The 20,527-nt window shown below is 40.4% G+C and overlaps 1 protein-coding gene across 1 annotated transcript; it reads right to left on the reverse strand.

The window, feature by feature from the left end:
* Positions 1 to 3,127: 3,127 nt before the first annotated feature.
* Positions 3,128 to 19,613, reverse strand: NPM1 (nucleophosmin 1). The gene is made up of 11 exons (XM_060094954.1): positions 19,419 to 19,613; positions 17,347 to 17,426; positions 16,727 to 16,846; positions 16,298 to 16,391; positions 15,620 to 15,726; positions 15,452 to 15,519; positions 10,740 to 10,797; positions 10,307 to 10,390; positions 9,131 to 9,232; positions 6,768 to 8,090; positions 3,128 to 3,477 (listed from the first exon to the last, which is right to left on the reverse strand). Exons 1-10 carry the CDS (start codon positions 19,474 to 19,476, stop codon positions 8,082 to 8,084), a joined length of 780 nt encoding a protein of 259 aa, XP_059950937.1. The 5' UTR covers positions 19,477 to 19,613; the 3' UTR covers positions 3,128 to 3,477; positions 6,768 to 8,081.
* Between the last annotated feature and the right edge of the window lie 914 nt (positions 19,614 to 20,527).

Here is a 20,527-nt window from a genome sequence, read left to right on the forward strand (position 1 = left end):
ATTGAAATACAAATATATAAAAATATGACTTCAGTGGCCATCATTAAAAAGTCTGCAAATAACACATACTGGAGAGGGTGGAGAAAAGGGAACCCTCCTACACTGTTGATGGGAATGTAAATTGGTGCAGCCGCTATGGAAAAGTGTGGAGGTTCTGCAGAAAACTAAAAAGTTACCTGACAAAACTGTAATTCAAAAAGATACATGCACCCCTATGCTCACAGCAGCACTATTCACAATAGCCAAGAAATGGAAGCAACCTAAACGTTCATGAACAGCTGAATGGATAAAGATGTGGAACATATATACAATGGACTACTACTCAGCCATAAAAAGAATGAAATAATGCCATTTGTAGCAACACGGATGGACCTAGAGATTATCATACTAAGTGAAATCAGACAAAGACAAATACCATATGATATCACTTACATGTGGAATCTAAAAGATGACACAAATGAACTTATTTACAAAACAGAAACAGGCTCACATAGAGAACAGACTTGTCGCTGCTGAGGCGGGGGGAGGGAAGGACAGAGAGTTTGGGCTTAGCAGAGGTCAACTATTATATATAGGATGGATAAACAAGGTCCTACTGTATAGCACAGCAAACTATATTCAATATCCTGTGATAAACCACATGGAAAAGAATAAAAAAGAATGTCTATATGTGTATAACTGAGTCACTCTTATGCACAGCAGAAATTAACACACTGTAAATCAACTATACTTCAAAAAAAATTTTTTTTTAAATACTGTAAGTTACCAAAAAAAAAAAAAAAATCTGAATTCAGGACACTCACTTTTTACTTTCAGGAAGTCAGTTTCTTTAGAAGAGGAATTTCCTTTTTTGTGTGTGTGGTATGCGGGCCTCTCACGGTTGTGGCCTCTCCCGTTGCGGAGCCTGTGCTCCAGACGCCACAGGTTCCGGACACGCAGGCTCAGCGGCCATGGCCCACGGGCCCAGCCGCTCCGCGGCACGTGGGATCTTCCCGGACCGGGGCGCGAACCCGTGTCGCCTGCAATCGGCAGGTGGACTCTCAACCACTGTGCCACCAGGGAAGCCCAGAAGAGGAATTTCCTAAGTCACAAGCCTAGAGTAGTAGGTTCAACTTTCAGATTACTACCATGTTTAGTTAGCTGATGTCCAGTAACTAGCACTATTAGTGTCTTCTGAGGCACAGGGAAATCTTTAATTCCTGCGTTTCCAAAACAGAAGCCCTATCTGGATCTGATTACCTCTATTTAATGAGCTGGGAACAGGACAACCAGTTAAGGCCAATTGCTTTCCCTCAGAATGGTGAGAAGTCCTTTTGGGTTTCCTGCCACATACAAGTGCCCATCAGGTAAACCAAAGTTAAACTTCTACACAAAGCAACTCAAATATTAAAAATTTCAGACTATTTGCTTAAGACAGTATTATGCAGCAAGTATAATTCTACTTCTGAACATGTTAAGGGACTAATACTAATAATTACCACACTCCTACATCACATAGTATAATAAAAAACACTATCTAGGGAAGGAATGACTCAACTTTAATGTAGCTGCATTATTTGAACACCAGTAACTTTTTAAATTAATGTATAGGATGGTTAAGTGATTTGGGATTGTTCTATCAATTTAAAGTAGATGATCTTTTATATCTGAAGTACATAAGAACAAAGAACACTGAACATTTACCACCTCCTACTGTGCCTCCATTAAAATAAAAACATTAAAGAGATAAGCTACAAGGACAGACATGGCCTGGAGAAAAGAAACTGAATAATCAATGAAGAAAACCACAATGTAAATGAGTAGAAGAACCCAATACCTGGAAACTTGAGATTAGACTAGACGGTACTGCACCAGTATTTTCCCCCACCCTCCAAAACTAGTTTACTCTGGAAAACCACCCCAGAAATAAAAAGGCTTAAAATCTGCAGACCCCCATCAAAATATCTGAAACTAGAGCCCAGTCAACAAGTACCACCCTCCTAATCAATATAAAAGATAAAATAGGCTGGTGTGGGAAACAAGTAAACAATGCATGGAATGAGAAAAAGTTTCTTCAGACTCTACATACTACGTCCCAAGAACCAAGCAAGAGCATTTGGAAGTTAAAAAAAATAAAACCAACACAAATTTGAAGACAGAAAATAAAGTCTCTCTCCTAAAGTTTAAACAAAAAGGAATGAAGAAAAACATCCAAGAGATTCAAACAGAAGGCCTAAGAATGGATGGGAGTTAAGTAGGAGGGCGAAATCTCCCAAGTAAAAGGCCCAGACCAGAGAACTTCATCTCTGGAGAACAGACCCACAGTCCACCCAGGGCCCAGGAACAAGACTACAAAACACATAAAATTCCAGACCACCACCAATAAAGCAATCTTAATTAGCTCTCAGAAAAATTGGTCATATACAAAGAATACACAAAAATGGAATAGACTAGGCCAAAAAAGGCAGCTCACACCTAAAATTCTGAGAAAAAGATTCAGCTTACGAGGCAGCAAATAATTTGATGTCAAAAATCAAGATGTTTTCATCAGGTATGCAAAAAAATCAGAATATTTCCCCCATCTATTGGGAAACTACTGGAGGATATACCACAGCAAAACAAGCAGAACAGGAATCTAGCCCTGACCATCATGCAATTGAATCTTGGTCCATCAGATGAAGGGGTCCCAAGGATTAGCCCCTGAATGTCCTCACATAACCACCACATGCAATAAATTATCTTCCCCCATAGATCTCAAATATGTACTGTTTTAGATAAATTAAGAAAATAGTCACAAAAATAATTTTGTGTTCTGGTTCAGATAAAGAACCCAGGTTGAGAAAGGCTGCTGCAGGCTATTTAACATGCCAGATTTTCTTTGGGAGTGAAAAGGCTAGGATAGGTGGACAAGAAGGTCTGATAAACATTTGATTATAATTAACTATTATCAAGAGGTGGTAAGGTAAAAGCACTAAGCGCTCTTGATGAAAAATAGATTGGTTAACTCTGAGAAGCAAAACTATTTGGATGGGTAGGGCAGGATACTATTTTAGAGATTCTGGAATACTATTTGACACTTTTACTATGTACATGTATTTCTTTGACAAAGTATAAAGAGGATAACAGAAAGAGAAACAGTGCTACTGTATTAAAATACTGAGTTTATTTCACATGTATATTTTTGTCTCCCCACCATTTCCATTTGTCTGACCACCACTACTACTATGTCCTATCATAACATTCCATACATACTTAAAACCAAGCAAAGGGTGGAGTTCCATCTTTAAAAACTAAACAGGCATTTTGGACAACACATTCTTGGCAATGGAACCTGGACAACATTTAACAGACACGGTAGGGAAAGTTCTCACTCTGCATTATAAAAAGGACAGCCAGATATCAACTGTTACAGAAATGAAATAAGACGGAAAATTTTAACAAACTGTTTAAACTATTTTCTTAAAGAGACTTCCTCCACTGCCAGAGATCTTGAATAGCCTGGAAAAAAAAAAAAAAAAGAGAGAAAAGAAATGTGGTTAAAAAACCACAACACTTCATACACACCAATAAATTAAACCGCGTCTCTGTACAATTCAACATATCTATTTTTCATTCTAGCACCAAAAAGGTTCACTCTAGATAATTAAAAACTGATTTCAAGGAAATTTATACTTAGGCATAATTCAATTTCAAATACTTTGATTCAGACATAAAAATCATGTGATTTTTGTACGCAAAGTCACTTTTATACTAATATACATTTAACAACTTAGATATTTAGTTAAGGAAACGAAGACCAGTTTGGCCAATGTTGCCTCCCTGTTATCTGCTTTAGGGCTGCAGATTTAGAGAAAAACATGCACCTGTACACGGGACACATAAAATTAAGTACACTTATCTGAAATAAACTATATAAATATACCAAAGTTACATCTTTCTTTATCTCTAATTATATTTCCCTGATGATGTGGGAACTCAACAGTTCTTTATTTTGCATAATTTGCTTATAAAATTCCTTAATTACAGTCTTATATTTTGTTTACATTTTAAGTTTCTACAGTGGTCATATCCAAATTATTTCATTAATGAGAACACATGCTAGCATTAGCATTATGAGACACTATACATATTTAGTATGTTCTGCCATATTAGCTACTCAGACAAGCTCCTCTCGTTTGTTGAAACACAGAACACCATCTTCCATGACTAACTTGCTTTTCCATTCTTCAAGTCTAATGATTTAAAATATTGCCCAGGGCTTCCCTGGTGGCACAGTGGTTGAGAGTCCGCCTGCCGATGCAGGGGACACGGGTCACACGCCGCGGACCTGCGCGTCCGGAGCCTGTGCTCCGCAACGGGAGAGGCCACAACAGTGAGAGGCCCGCGTACCGCAAAAAAATAAAAACAAAAATATTGTCCAATGACCAAAAAAGAGATCCCTCATCAATTTCTACATCCCTCTTCAACATATAATTGATTCTACTTGTTCTCATGCTGGTATTTAGTAACACCATGTAAAAGAGCCAAAATCTTCAAGTGATAAAAAACATTTCAAATGACAATCATGTAAGTGCAGTATTAATTATCTACTTCAAGTTGATGTTTCTTTTCCTATTCATGAATAATGCCTCTTTAAAAAAGTCTTGATGTTTTTGCCAACTCTTTAAAGGATTCAACAAGTTCTTTTAAAGCAATGGAGAACTTCAATGACTTTGCTCTTCTTTTAATTTACATGGTCCTACTGCTGAAGAGACATTTAAATAAGCAGGTTTCACTCAATGGATTATTTAAAAGAACTTTGGGAGCCTTTTCTTCAAAGTGTTTCAGTGCTTCAAATAAATAGGATTTTCTCAAATACTGTTTTTAAACACAGCCATTGGATTTCAAATGCAAGGGAACTGAATACCATGTCAACAAATATCAGTCATTCGCTAATCATTAAGTTGAATAAATACTGAAGAACATTTTCATGACACTCTAATGTAAAAAAAAAAAAACAAAAACCAGATGCTACTTGACTTACGTATTATATAGAATATTGAATGGAAAAGAAAACACCTGCGAATACATCATGTTTTGCTTCAAGTAAACACTGTTTGCCACTTTATACAAACATTCAGCAAGATTTTTATCTGTAGTCTTTCCACAAAAGGCAGTACAATTTTTTTCATTAACTCTTTAATTCAAGAGTTTTTGCAAAAATTTGCTATTTCTCAGGTTCCATCTGGATTTTATTAGCCAAATCCTCATAAACAACTCTTTTTCAGAAGCAAAACTGCACAAGTAATGGGAAGATACTTTACACATTGTGATTACTTACATCTGCAGCTATGCCATAAAAATGTGACACATTCAATGTTTTGATAATTTCATAATAGTAAACTGAGATATCACACTTTTTATTATTGCAGAAATTTCATCCTGGCACTTGAAAACAGCTTTCAGTTTTTAAGTCAGAAGATATTTCTGATAGCAGTGAATTCAGTCATTTTCAGCTGTAAGACTGACATTATGCTGTTTGGAAGGCCCTTGCAACTTTAGTTGTTACTTTATCTTCACCTGAATTTTTCCTAATCAAAAATTTTATTTTAGGGCTTCCCTGGTGGCGCAGTGGTTGAGAGTCCATCTGCCGATGCAGGGGACACGGGTTCGTGCCCCGGTCTGGGAAGATCCTACATGCCGCGGAGCGGCTGGGCCCGTGGGCCATGGCCGCTGGGCCTGCGCGTCTAGAGCCTGTGCTCCGCAACGGGAGAGGCCACAACAGTGAGAGGCCCACGAACCGCAAAAAAAAAAAAAAAAAAAAAAAAAACCATTTTCAATACTGAATTAACAATAACACACTGCATAGTTTTAAAAGGACTTTTATGCTTACTAAATGTCCACAGAAAATTCACACAATTTACACTGGCTTTTTGGGATTCAAATATACACAAAAACAGAATAGCAACCAAAAGAATCGAAAAGATTCAAACTGGTTATCTCGTGACCACAACAAGGAAGGCTGAACTCACAATAAACAAGTAAAAAGTATTAAACCACTGAAAGGGTTTCAAACCTGAGAAAAATAGTGCTGCCATTTAAGTGACTTAAGTACTAAATATTGTGGTAGAAAAAGATCTCTAAATAACAAATTTAATTTATTGAAGAAAGCTGAATCCAGGAGACTTAGGGAGCGCTGACAAAAACCATTAAACACAGAAATATGTCCTGTATGTACATGATGCCTAGCAACCCTGTGTAACTGCTTTTGCATTTTCCTTTACAATCTGCGAGTCAGCAACTATAAATAAGATAGTAAAAATAAATGCATGATTTTTCTTCTATCGACAAAATACCTTCTTCACATTAAGAAATACAAAATCTAACTCAACTGATTTTACACTTAGGTTGATTTCAGCAAAATGTGCTTCCCATAACATCTCTGGAGAAAATCATCTCTGCCAACTCACAAGAAAGCAAAGAACAGACTGACCCAAGTAGCCAAATGGAGCAGCAAGGAAAACCACAGCTCATTTCCTTAGCCAACATAGTACCAAAAGCAAAACTGAGTTCAGTAACCAAGAGATAATTTACCAACTATATAAAAGCTGGGAAAAATGTACTAAAAAAGTTATCTCCTCAGTCTCTGCCAACTAAATTCTTAAGAGTTTCCATGTATTTAATCTGAAGTATTGTCTGTGGTTAGGAACATTTTAAAAGAAGCCAACACCTAAAGAGACTAAACAAATAACCGTAATGTCACAATAAAAATTTTGGATTTGATCACGTCTCCAACAAAGTTCAGTTACCTCCTGGTCAGTCATCCGGAAACAATTCTTCACATAATTGATGAATTTGGCTTCCACTTTGGGAAGGGAACCACCCTATTGAGACAAAAGCATTATTAAGAGTAAGTATAGAAACACTATTTTTGAGGGAGATTGTTATGAAATTCCTCAGATTTGAGTGTTTATTATATGGATCATTGTGATTCATTCCTTGTCTCTTCAACTCCTTCAGTTTAATACTGAATAAATCCTTTTTTAGGCCTAGAAAGACATGTTTGTACAACATATTAGGACCTCGGGGTCTTCCACAAGTACTCTCATACTGAGTAAGGTTTGTCCAAGTTTCAAATTTCCTGCCCCCACCCAGCCACTCTATAAACACAAAGTATAAGATATGCTTGTGATTCTTCAGGCACTCAACCATCAACTTGACTGCCTACTGTATTTATCTAACAAGTCGGCTTTATCACCACCCTCTACCACCCAGGACCAAATACAAAAAAAAAAGTATAGCCCCTTTGGGTATCGTGTACAAGTGACGAAAATTGTTAAAAAGATCACTTAATATGTACCAAAAACCCAGGTCCAGCACAGTGCTAACCTGGGAGTCAATTCAGGGGGTATATGAAGTCAAATGGGGGGAAGACTTTATTACATTTCACTAAACTCTAAAATTCGCCATTCCTTTCAATTATGGGCACAGGGAAGAAAGCACAATAGTAGTAACACCAAATTATTTTCAAAGTATATGTCACAAATATTTTCAAAAATCTTGAAATGTTTATATTTATCTCTGCTCTGGAATTATCTTAACGCACTCATTTTTTCACTTTTGTTTCCTATTGTGATAACTAAATTTTGATTTTCCCTGTAACCTGAATCTTCTGTGCATTTTAAAAAGATCAAGAAGGCTTCAGGTATGGTGTAAGATACTTAACTGCCTCATCACCTAGAAAATAAACCTCACTATAATTACACTTTTAAATTATTGTCACATACATTCTTATTTGATTCAAATTATTTATTGAGCAGCTAGGGAGATACAAAGGTGATTAAAATATGGTCAGAGAGGTGAGGCAAATGCACAAGTAATAGAAAGCAAAGTATAAGGTTCACTGAATCACAGCAGTCAAAAGAAAGTGTTTTAGGAGATCAAGAGATTGCTTCCAGCCTGGAAGGGGGGCATGGGTGGGTGGCAAATCAGGAAAGGGGATTGAGTTAAAATAGAAGACTTCAGTCTGGATTGTTGATGATACTCAGTTTGGACTACATTTGTCTCTCCTTTTCCTCTCTCCCCATCTTTGGGTTTAATTTACCAGTAGTGCCCAGGATTGTTCAATGCGCCTGCAATTAAACCAAGGAGATAGGACCATATTAAAATTAGGGGGAGGGGTATCTAAAATGTCATTTTAGAACGGTACGCAAGGGATAAAAATAAAGCAGCGATACCAGGAAGGCTAAAAGGTTTGCAGTAGTACTAAAGCAAAATCAAGAAATACATTCTGGTTCTAAAATGTTAGTTTTCCAATTGACTCATAACTGCACAATGAAAGGAAATCTACAGAAGCCATGTAGAACCTAGAGAGCACAGAAAAAACACAGGAAAAGGGAGTCAGTAACTTTTCCTCACCATCCCACATTTATTCTCAATAATTGGGGTCTGAGAATATTCACAGATTTTTGAAGTTTCTCTCAAATGTGTTTCAAGGCATTAAAACCAATTACTCCATACTCCAGAGTTCACTAAAGTTTATTAAGTGCATCCCCCCACCCGAAATCAAGCAAGGCAAGTAGGACAAAAGCTAATCCTCTTCTCACACATTTCCACTAAGACAAAAGGAGACTAAATGTAAACACCTTAGTCACTTAAAAATTCAAGATATTATCACAAGTATTGCCTGGTGACATCTTGGTGCAAATGGCAAATAGAAATGACTCAATTTGTCGGAGAATGTTTCTGACTACAGTCAAAACGAGAAATTTTTTTTAAAAACTACAACACCACGTGGCCAAAGACTACTTTTCCAGCCGTTTGCAATTTTAGAAGATTCATACGCCCTCTGCTGGTACTGTGGCATCTCATGACCAGAACAGGTGAAGGGAAATGCTCTCTCATTTTAACATCTAAGGTAAGAATATATCTTACAATCAACTTACTTGTAATCCTTTTATAATGGAAAATAAAGCATATGTAACTTCAAATATGCAAAAAAAATCAACAGACTATAAATTAATGTAAGTACCTAGTAATCCATTTTTGAGATAATTTCACACCACAAAAGGGCAGGTATATTAACTATAAAAAATGAGGAACAGTCCTGTTCCAAACCCCAGGAAGGTAAAATTACCAATTTAGTTCCTTTAAGGAAGACAACTTTACTCACTTTTTCTATACTTGCTTGCATTTTTGCTTTAATGTCTTCTACAGAGCTAGGTCCTTTTGGTGTTTTAGGAGTTTTTTCCAGTTTTTTGAAGGATTCTTGACCCTGGGAAAAAAGGCGAATTTTACATCATAAGAACTCTTAAGACCCTCCCTACCTGGATTTTCTCAATAAAATTCTTACAGTCCTTTGTAAAAACAAGTATACACCAGAATTGAGTTAAATGAATTCATGTCTCAACAATTATTTTTAAGTTATTGCTTAAGAAAGGAATAGGAAATAGTTTGAGCCTGCATTTATATTCAACACAAGGTCAGTTCTACACTTAAAGTATATTATCAAAAAACGAAACCAGAAGGTCCCCAAGAACGAAGCAACAAAGTTAATGCAGCTTGATGCCTGGGGCCCATTTCATAGCATTTAAATGATAATCTCCCAACATGCGGCCAGCACAGAGAAACTGCACTATGTGATAAACATACCTTTCAACAAGCAAGAACCCTTACATGACACAACTGTTTGTACCACAATAAAAATCTTTCTGTCGGCTTTCTCCCCCATTAGAAAGCCACGGCAATATACAGTTGACCCTTGAATGTCAACAGGTGACGCCAGCCCTCCACGTGGCCAAAAATCTGTGTATAACTTGTCGGCCCTCCACATCTGTGGTTCCTCTGCATCCATATTCAACCAAACGTGGATATGCAGTACTGTAGCATTTACAAAAAAAAAAAAACCGTGATAAATGGACCCATGCAGTTTAAACCCATGCTGTTCAAGGGTCAACTGTGTAACTATATGACAGTGATTACCAATAAAATAATCACATCTTAGCTCTTCAACACCAACTACAGGCGTTCTCCAAAGACCTATCAAATTTTTTTTTTTTTTTTTTTTTGCGGTATGCGGGCCTCTCACTGTTGTGGCCTCCCCCGTCGCGGAGCACAGGCTCCGGACGCGCAGGCTCAGCGGCCATGGCTCACGGGCCCAGCCGCTCCGCGGCATATGGGATCCTCCCAGACCGGGGCACGAACCCGTATCCCCTGCATCGGCAGGCGGACTCTCAACCACTTGCGCCACCAGGGAGGCCCCAAAGACCTATCAAATTTTTAAAGGAGATTCTTCCACAGAAGAACCTAACTACTTCAATGGAGCTTGTATTTGTATGTTACCACTTACTTTTGATCTTGGTGTTGATGGTTTTGAGTCTTTTCCATTCTGGTTTGATTTTTGTGCATTTTTGGCTGGAGTATCTCGTACAGACTGCAATTAGAAATTAATCTTAATCAATGCCCCTCCCTATGTAACAGACATATTAGTACAAACAAAACTGCCCTAAACCATGGCAAAAGCAGCAGTCAGGCTAAGAGAAACAATCATTTTGACAAAAGGTTGCAAAAGGGTTAACAGACAGACAGAAGGCTATATAAAGAAAAGAGATAATTCCCCACTATTAGAAAAGTTTCCAGGGTAGCCCTACTCAAGAAAAATTTGAAGTATGAGATCATCTTCTCCTAAGACAATTTTCAATAACCACAAAACTAATGGCAAAAATTCCCATCATTTTTTATTAGCTATTTCTGATAATCTTATACTACTGTATCTTACTTACTTTCTTTACTGGAGCTTTTTCTTCAGCTTCCTCATCATCAAAGTCATCATCATCATCACTACAAATGAAATAAGTCCTTATTACTGATTCAATGCACTCAACAAATCTAGAAAGCTTACCCAGAGAATGGATGAACCTACAAGTTTAGTCAATCAAAGCACGAAGAGCTTTCAAACTTTTGTGGGTTGACAAAAGAACTGAAAGCACAATCTTGAACACAAATTCATTTTCACTGCAACATTATTCACAATTACCAAGCGGCAGAAGCAACCCAGGGAATTCCCTGGCAGTCCAGTGGTCAGGACTCCACACTTCCACTGCAGCGGGGCACAGGTTCAATCCCTGGTTGGGGAACTAAGAGATCCCACATGCAGCACGGTGTGAGCCAACCCGCCCCGCCACCCCCAAAAAGCAGCAACCCAAATGTTCATAAACAAATTGTAGGGAAAATGTCATATACGTATATATATCAGGGAATATGCAGTCTTAGGGAAATCCTCAAATGTAGCACATGGATGAACCTTAAGGACATTATGCGAAGTGAAAGAACAGTCACAAAAATACAAATACTGTATGATTCCACTTATATGAGGTATCTTAAGGAATCAGTCTTTATAGAAACCAAAAGTAGATTTGGTGGCTGGCAAGGGAGAGGTGGAAATGGGGACTTTCTGTTCAACGGTTATGGTTTTCAGTGTAACTAGATGAGCTTGAGATGTTACACAACAATGTGATTAACACTACTGAACTGCACACTTAAAAAATAGTTAAGACGGTAAATATGGTGTTATGTTTTTTACAACTGAAAATAAATTTTTGAAAATGAAAATGGAGTTATTTAAAGAAATTAAAATAAATAGCAACATTCCAAATTCATGGACCAGTAAATATTAAGGTGGCAACTCTCCAAATTAATCTACATATTTAACACAACCCCTAAAAGAATCCTAGCTGGTATCTCCATAGAAACTGATCCTAAAACTCACACTGAAACTCTAGGAACCCAAAGTAGCCAAAATCAATCTTGAAAAAGAACAAAGGTGAAGCATTCACATTAAGTAATTACAAACTAAAATCTATAAAAAGTACAAAGCAACAGAAATCAGAATAATATTTCACTGGCGGAAGGATAGACATGGAACTGAAGAGTCCAAAAGTAAATATACATTTATGGTAACTATTTTCAAAAAGGGGGCAAAGACCATTCAATGGGGAAAAGTCTTTCACAAATGATGCCAGGACTACTGGATATCCACAATCAAAAAAAAAAAATGAAACTGGCTCCTACCCACAATAGATACAAAAATCAATTCAAAATGGATAAAAGCTAAGAGCTGAAACTATAAAACTTTCTGAAGATCTGGCAATGGTTTCTTAGGTTTGACACCGAAAACACAATAAAAGAAATAAACCAAACTTTATGAAATTTAAAAGCTTTTCTGTAAAGGACCACCAACAGAGTATAAAGACAACCCATGGAATGGGAGAAAATGTTTGTAAATTCTACCTGGTAAGGGATTTGTTTCCAAAATATATAAAAAAGTTCTTACAGTTCAATAATATAAAACGAGTACAAGTACTGCTACATGCTACAAGGATGAATCTTAAAAACATTGTGATAAGTTAAACAAACCAGCCACAAAAGAGCACATATTGTATGATTCCATTTATATGAAATATTCACAACAGGCAAATCTATAAAAAACAAAGTACATTAGTGGTTGACTAGAGCTGGGGAAGATGAGGTATGGTTATAGCAGTTTCTTTGAGGTGATGAAATGTTCTGAAATTGGCTGCACAACTGTGCATATACACTACAAAGCACCAAATGGTACACTCTAAATGGGGGAACTGGGGGGAAAAAATCCAATCACTGGAGAAGTCCACGAATAAGTACGAATCAGCAAATGGTGGAATTGGTTTAAATTGTAATTACTTCACAAACCAAACATTATATACTGGCCAAAATGGTTTCTCTTCCACATTACATAGTCTAAATAAAAAACAGGAGTAACTTCATCCATGTGCAACCAAAGAAACACTTCTTTCCAATACAGGGGTAAAAAATCTGCTGTTAACTGGATAAAATACCATGTAGTATACATTTAAAGGCATATAATGTCTTTTAAGTAATTTTTAACAGTGATTGGTCAATTTTGGCCCTAGCACCCAATACTTGCATGGGCTACCCCATATTAAAAAAAAGATGACAGGGCTTCCCTGGTGGCGCAGTGGTTGAGAGTCTGCCTGCAGATGCAGGGGACACGGGTTCGTGCCCCGGTCTGGGAAGATCCCACATGCCGCGGAGCGGCTGGGCCCGTGAGCCATGGCCGCTGAGCCTGCGGGTCCGGAGCCTGTGCTCCGCAACGGGAGAGGCCACAACAGTGAGAGGCCCGCGTACCGCCAAAAAAAAAAAAGATGACAATGGTTTCTATAAAACTACTATTGTAATAAGCAGTTTTATTAGGATAGTCCCTAATAAAATAGGGGAAAAGGGTGTTTATGGAGAACACCCTTTGTTTTATTTTTTTAAGTAACAGATATTTTCCTGGGTGGCACCTAGGCAAATCCCATTGCCACCTCCATGAAGAAAACACGGAACACTCTCCACCACCCCCTCACCTGACCTGGCCCCTGTGGGAAATGACACTGAACTTGGAAGGAAGCACAGCCCATGCTGCCCCAGGACCCAGCCATGACCATGAGCCACTTGGGGAATGGCCACTCCGGCCCCACGCCAGCCATGCTTGAACGCCTAACATTTTCAGGGCCCCCTAAAACCTGGCCTCCAAAGTCACCCCTTATAGTTCCCTGGCCACCCAGAATAATCCACCCAGGATGTATCTGTAAGCCATACTAACTTTTTTTTTTAACTTTTTATTTTATATTGGAGTATAGTTGATTAACTATGTTTTGTTGGTCAGACTAACTTTTAATGTACTACATGGTCTTCAGCTTTTCTTGCTTACATCAACAGCAGTCAACCAACCCCACACCATACCCCTTCCATCCCCAGAACAGACCCACTGATCTGCCTTTTATTTTGTGGGTTCCAAGCCTTCTGAGATTATGGCTTACAATTTCCACATAATAACTACTTTTAACTAACAAACCTTGGAGCACCTCTTAACATTTTCACTGCCCCCTAACCAATGGAATCTTCTAAGACTTGTTATCCTCAAGGGATCCATTAACTGCCTCTACTTATACATGTATCTGACTACCCTTTTTTCCCTTTTATGAAAACTTACCGATTTGGACCATGTCACCATCTACACTTTTCATTCCTCCCTCACCACCTAACTTAAAGACAACTTAGAGGAGACATGGAAGACAAGAACGTAAACTATTTACATTGTAGTTACATCAGGTATTATCCCCATTTTAAAGACAGGAAATCTTCCAAAGCCCAGGCATAATCAACTAGTAACAAACACCAACTATACCGAGTTTGTTTTTAAGTTTGACATGCAGGTAATTTTGAATTTTTTAAGCATTCAACTCTTTCCTATTTTCTGCTTCCACTGTCATGCTCAAAGGCCTTTTTAAAGGGCTACCAACTTGGCTAGTTGAGGTCACTGAAAACCTACTTTGCAGATCTGATCGTTAAATTAGTGCATGTTCTCTCAAGAGTCTGTCTTAGATTCCATTTCAACTGTTTTCAGTAAATATATAATGGACCAACCTGAGAACTCAAGAACAAAGTGGACAAACAGTTAAAAATTCAACATTAATAAATTTTTGATATGGCTGCATATAGGAAAGACTAATTATGAGGAGCATTTTTTTTTTTTTTTTTTTTTTTGCTGTACGCGGGCCTCTCACTGCTGTGGCCTCTCCCGTTGCGGAGCACAGGCTCCGGACACACAGGCCCCGCGGCCATGGCTCGCGGGCCCAGCCGCTCCGCGGCACGTGGGATCCTCCGGGATCGGGGCACGAACCCGCGTCCCCTGCATCGGCAGGCGGACTCCCAACCACTGCGCCACCAGGGAGGCCCTATGAGGAGCATTTTATTCCATAGCGTGTTTGTAACTTTACCATAGTCTGACCTAGTTTAACAAACGTATCTTGTTTACAACCAAATTTTTTTTTTTTTTTTTTTTTTCTTTTTGCGGTATGTGGGCCTCTCACTGTTGTGGCCTCTCCCGTTGTGGAGCACAGGCTCCGGACGCGCAGGCCCAGCGGCCATGGCTCACGGGCCCAGCCGCTCCGCGGCATATGGGATCCTCCCAGACCGGGGCACGAACCCGCATCCCCTGCATCGGCAGGCGGACTCTCAACCACTGCGCCACCAGGGAGGCCCTACAACCAAATTTTAAATTCTCCAGCAAAATCCTATTCTCTTTTAGAATCTAATTTTCTCATAAGGACCAGGACAACCACATGCCAAAATCCTTTGTGGGGAAAAAAAAATCCCCAAGTGACAACTTACAAAATGAATATAGCTGGAGCTATTCAGATTCTCTTTATGCCCAACCCATTTATTATAAACTGTTCAGCGTAAAATACACCAGACTTAGCATACAGTAATGTGTCCACTAGATCTTCCTCAGAAAAAAGGCACCTAGTCAAATACATCTGGGAAACGCTGCATACTCCATCCTTTAACTCAGCTCATTTAACACACTGACAACCACTCATCATGATTTTGGTAAATCGTTTTCATAACCCCCCATACAACAATGTCAGGTTTCTAAGGGCATACTACTTACTCTTCATCATCATCGTCATCGTCATCATCATCATCTTCATCTCCATCAGCAGCAAGTTTTACTTTTTTCTTAAAAAAAATAATTGGACACACACTCGTAAGTAAGTGCTAACCCAAACTACCCAACTAAAGGCCAGAATAAATTATGTATAGTAGATTGCATCTGTACCTGTGGAACCTTGCTACCACTTCCAGGGGCAGAACGCTTTCCAGATATACTTAGGAGTTTCACGTCCTCCTCCTCTTCATCTTCTGACTCTGCATCTTCCTCCACAGCTAAAATAAAATTCTTCATTAGCCACTACTAAAACTCAACCAACAGCAAGAATTCAGAAAAAAAAGGCACTGATAAGACACAGTAATGAATATTTTAAAACTCAGATTCTATTAGAAAAACAGTAAAAAGAGAACAAAAAATTTTTAAAGGAATTTGGTGGACTAATACTCATTACTAGGTTTTACATGCAAAACACCAGGCTTTTCTAGTTATAAATTACTAGATTCCCTTTTTTTCTTTTTTCTTTTTTTTTGCGGTACGCGGGCCTCTCATTGTTGTGACCTCTCCCGTTGCGGAGCACAGGCTCCGGACGCGCAGGCTCAGCGGCCATGGCTCACGGGCCCAGCCGCTCCGCGGCATGTGGGATCTTCCCAGACCGGGGCACGAACCCGTGTCCCCTGCATCGGCAGGCGGACTCTCAACCACTGCGCCACCAGGGAAGCCCCTAGATTCCCATTTGAACCTATTACAGACCAGCAGTACTAGAACTAAGCATACTTTATAAAGTCCAAATTGGGAACAAAGTAACTGCATTAAAAATAACCATCATAACATATAGAAGTAACATACCTACTAAGTGCTGTCCACTAATATGCACAGGCCCTGAACCACACTTCAACCGTAAGACCACAGGTGGTGTTATTTCAAAGCCCCCAAGGGAAACCTAAAAAGAAGAAATTATAAATCACTAAATATTGTGGGGAAAAAAAATGGTTACATGTTTGGTATAAAATCTGTTCATGACTTAAAAATGTTTCTGAACAAGCAAACCCATAAGCCAAATGAACAAATCAGTGAACCTGTTTTTTCCACCTCTGATAAACAAGCAGCTACCACCACAGTGATCAGTCAACACCAGTGACAGAATATGCAGCTGTGACTACTAGGAAAAAACCAAACCAAATTCCCCAATCTCCTTGTTGTAAGCTAAATGACACTCACCTTAAGGCAACAGAATGAGACTTTGACATAAAATCCAAAGTGTAAAAGTGCCCTTACCGTTGGCTGCACAGACATTTTCAAAGTTGCCAGTGTTACTTTGATTGGACTGCCTTCATAATTCATGGCCTCTGCTTCGACAATGTGCAATTCATCCTTTGCGCCAGCCCCTAAACTGACCTGTGAATAGAAGAACAGTACTTCAACTTAAGTTTCCACAATTTTACAACCACCCCCCCAACCAGTTGTTTTAAATAATCAGAACAATTTATAAACCTTTCATTATTACCACTGATGGGAAACTGACTTGAGCACGATGTTGTCTTCAAGTTTTATGTGACTTTGACAATTTCTCATATTTGGTAAATCTTAACAATTACATAAAAATTCATTTGATGACAAAGATGTTTATGTCATCACCCACGCCTACGTACAAACCACCTAACATTTACTGGCCACCTGGAAGTTAAGTAGTAGGCTACAGGCTAGTGTCTGTGGAGAACAAATAAGATTTGTATTTATCACTACCCTAAAGGGCTTTTTAATACAACTGTAGAAGCGAAGAACATAAATAAGGAAAGAAAAATACTGCTGTAAAATAAGTATTAATCCACACGAATAGGAACTAAGAGACTGAAATCAAGAAATGTTAAGTAGTTTATTTTGAAAAGTTTAAGTACCGTTCTTAAAGATAACTGGTGCTCATTTTCATCATTATCCACCTTAAAGTGATAATCTTTGTCGGCCTTTAGTTCACAACCTGTAAATGAAGAAAAAATTCAACTATAACAAGGAGAAAAATAACACTGAAAATTCAGTGTGGGTAACCAAAAAGTTAACTTGTGAACTAATTTTTACTATTCTAGCTACGAAAAGGCAAGGCAGAGGTACCTCTTCCTGGATTTCTTGAATACAGAAGTCTATAAACATCAAATAACATCCATACAGAGCTTTATAAATTCCACTACCCACTACATTATTTTATGCTCAACTACACTACTATTCTCGTGTAGAAACGGGATCAAAAATTTAGTAAACCTAGAACTGAAACCAACCCTAACATACAATGTTGATAAAATCCCACTATTTTAAAGTTGAATTACCTACCAAAACTCCCAGGTGCCAAATTTAGAAATGACAATGGTTACACAAACACCTACATCAACAGCTTGTATTTACAACAGAAAAACTACCAATGTAAAAGAACTAAAACTCATTACAGGGGTCAACATTCCATCTTTGAAGTAACAGAAATGATGTACATTAAATTCTGTTCAGAAATTATGTTTAAGACAATAGAAATATCCTAGGGATACTTCCAATAGCAAGAGTTAACACAAAAATTCTGATATGAATTTTGATGTAAACTGATCAGAAACACCAGTTTTTCAGAATGCTAGGACTAAAAGCCTTAATGCATACTGCATGTTACCACTACCATTCATGAATAAGCAAATTGTCTTAAATACCATCAGAATTAAACTTTAATTTAAATAGTCCCATTTAGTTGTAATCTAAGAGTTACTGGAATAGATACTTAACTGTTATTTCTCAGTTAACAAATCTCAGCATGATATATAAGGAAACAAAATTAATTTGGGGCAGGATTTGCACTTACTTTTAAAGCCTGACACAAAGGCTTCAACAATACAGTTTAGTGAGACTGAAAAACCAACGCAGGCCCCTTAGTACTTGGTGTGCTCGAGGGGGAAATCCCAAAACCCTGGTACAGAATTACAAGTTTAACAGAAGGCGCCCTCCGCCAGTCTCCCTCCCTAGCCACCCCCCACCCCAAATCATTTGTAATGCAACAGCTCTGGAGGCATGGGTCATGGGGTTAGATCTAGTCTCTTCCTACAAGTGCAACCTTCGTTAAGCCACTTCGGTTCTCTGAGCGGCAATACCTCCTCTGCGAGGTGGACGCGGTGAGACAGAAAAAGGATTCTCTAAATGAGAACCACCAGCATAGATGTTAAGCACCGAACAAAAGACCTCCAAGAGTCCTGGAGCTACCAACCACTTCACCTAATATTTCCGGCCCACCAGCCTCAATCAAGCCCCAGGACCCCAGGCTCGGGGGTGACAAGACAACCGTGAGCCCCGGATGCAGCGCCCACACACCCCCTCCTTCCCCCAACCACGTGGCAACCACGTGCTCCCCAGCGGTCGCGGCCTCCTCACGCCGGGCCGGGCCGCACCTCCCTTGCCCCAAGCAACCAACCGAGGCACCGGGGCCGAGGCTCGGTCGAGAGCTCCTGACCCTGAGGCCCGAGGACAACGCCATGCTCAGTCGACCCCCTCCAGAAAGGAGGCCCAAGCCTCCTCACACCCCGAACCCACAAAACCTCCTGCACCACCAACGCGGAGCTCAGCCTCTGGCACCCGCCCGAAATCAGAAGCCTACCAACTCACAGAACCCCAGAAAATAATTGTGCCCGGAGCTCCACCATGGGCCCCGCGTAACGCCGAACCCTCAGCCGGTCGGTTCCACGTTACCTCAGGCCCTGGGCCTCGGACCGCTGACGCCCCAGCCTTCAGGCCGCCCCTCCTTCCCACCCCCCCTCCGTGCTTCCGGCTCGCCCCTCCTGGGTCCCCATCCTGCAGGCGGCAGGACCCCGTCTGCTCGCTTCCCACTCCCTCAGGCCTCCAGCCTGCTTAGCTTTCCTCGCTAACCCAGGCCTCAGGGGGATTCCGCCCCCCCACCAAAGCCTGCAGGCCCTGCTCGGCCTCGCTCCAACCCCCCAGCAGTTACCGAAAAGATAGTTCTGGGGCCTCAGGGAGCTCATGTCCATGTCCATCGAATCTTCCATGGGTTGGTGGCACGCACTTCGGTGGGAGAGAAAGTGGACGGAGATAAAAGACTACCGTTCGAAAGAACAGTCACGCAGGACGGAATCAGACCAGGGAAAGGACGCGGGCTCCCTGCGCACATATATAGCAACCTGGAGATCTCGCGAGAGCTCCTTAAGTCCCGTCTCCGCGCGCTTGCTCCGGAGCCCCCCTCCCCGCACGGTCGCCCTCCCGCGCAAGCGCTCTTCAACCTCACTCCTTTCTACCTCGCCCCCCACCTCCTCCAGGTACTTCGCGGGCTCCCACCGAGCACGCGCACTCGTACCCCGGCCCCACCCCTCCGCCGGAGCCACCGCCTGTGCGCACGCGTGCTTCCCCCGGGTAGCGCGCGTTCCCCGCCTTCTAGCCTTCCACGTCCTCTCCGGCTCAGGCGCGCGGGCCTTGCTAGAGGAGACTGCGCAGCCCACCCTGCAAAATGGCGACGGCAACACTTAGCTGTGTTAGGTATGGAGGGCGAGCCGGTTGTGAGTCAGAGAGCAGCTCGATTCACCTTTCTCCGTCCCCTCGTGCCTCGCAGGCCCCCAAACAAGCATAACCACTTCGGGTTTTTTGACTTGCCTGAAGGCCTGGGCGCAGAATTCATTGTTTCCCCAAAGTTAAAGCTTGAGGTGCCAGAGACAGTGGACTATACGCATTATTATCTGTTGGAGAGAAGATGTAGCTGCTGGCCAGACTTATTCAGCTCTGTTTTTATCGCTCTGTCGTTTCTGAGTAAACATCTTCGAAGTTGAAATTCTTCCTCATTATGTCATTTGGGGGCAAAAGGGGACTAAGTCGGCCTCTTCCACATGAGCAGGGCAGGAACCAAGCCTGGGTGATTTCTCCAGACAGAAGGTTTTAAAAGGGCTGTATATCCACAACATGTCCCCACGTAACGTCCTGTGAGGCACACACGACTATCCCCGCTTTGCAGACAAGGAAACGGGCCGCGAGGAAGGTGCCCAAACAGATGAAGTGACTATAGACAGGGTTCTCTAGTTCGAAGTCCAATACTAACATCCAACTAAAAGA

This window comes from Mesoplodon densirostris, chromosome 3 (genome assembly GCF_025265405.1).
Source record: "Mesoplodon densirostris isolate mMesDen1 chromosome 3, mMesDen1 primary haplotype, whole genome shotgun sequence".
NCBI classification, from domain to species: domain Eukaryota; kingdom Metazoa; phylum Chordata; class Mammalia; order Artiodactyla; family Ziphiidae; genus Mesoplodon; species Mesoplodon densirostris.

What these genes read in the sequence shown, in the direction of transcription:
- NPM1 (XM_060094954.1), bottom strand. Translation starts at nt 19,476, where the DNA reads ATGGAAGATTCGATGGACATGGACATGAGCTCCCTGAGGCCCCAGAAC. An exon ending in AAAAAGCTCCAGTAAAGAAA is followed by an intron (nt 10,391 to 10,739) that starts GTAAGTAAGATA and finishes TTCTAATTGCAG; the next exon opens with TCTGTACGAGATACTCCAGC. An exon ending in CATCAACACCAAGATCAAAA is followed by an intron (nt 9,233 to 10,306) that starts GTAAGTGGTAAC and finishes CTTTTTTCCCAG; the next exon opens with GGTCAAGAATCCTTCAAAAA.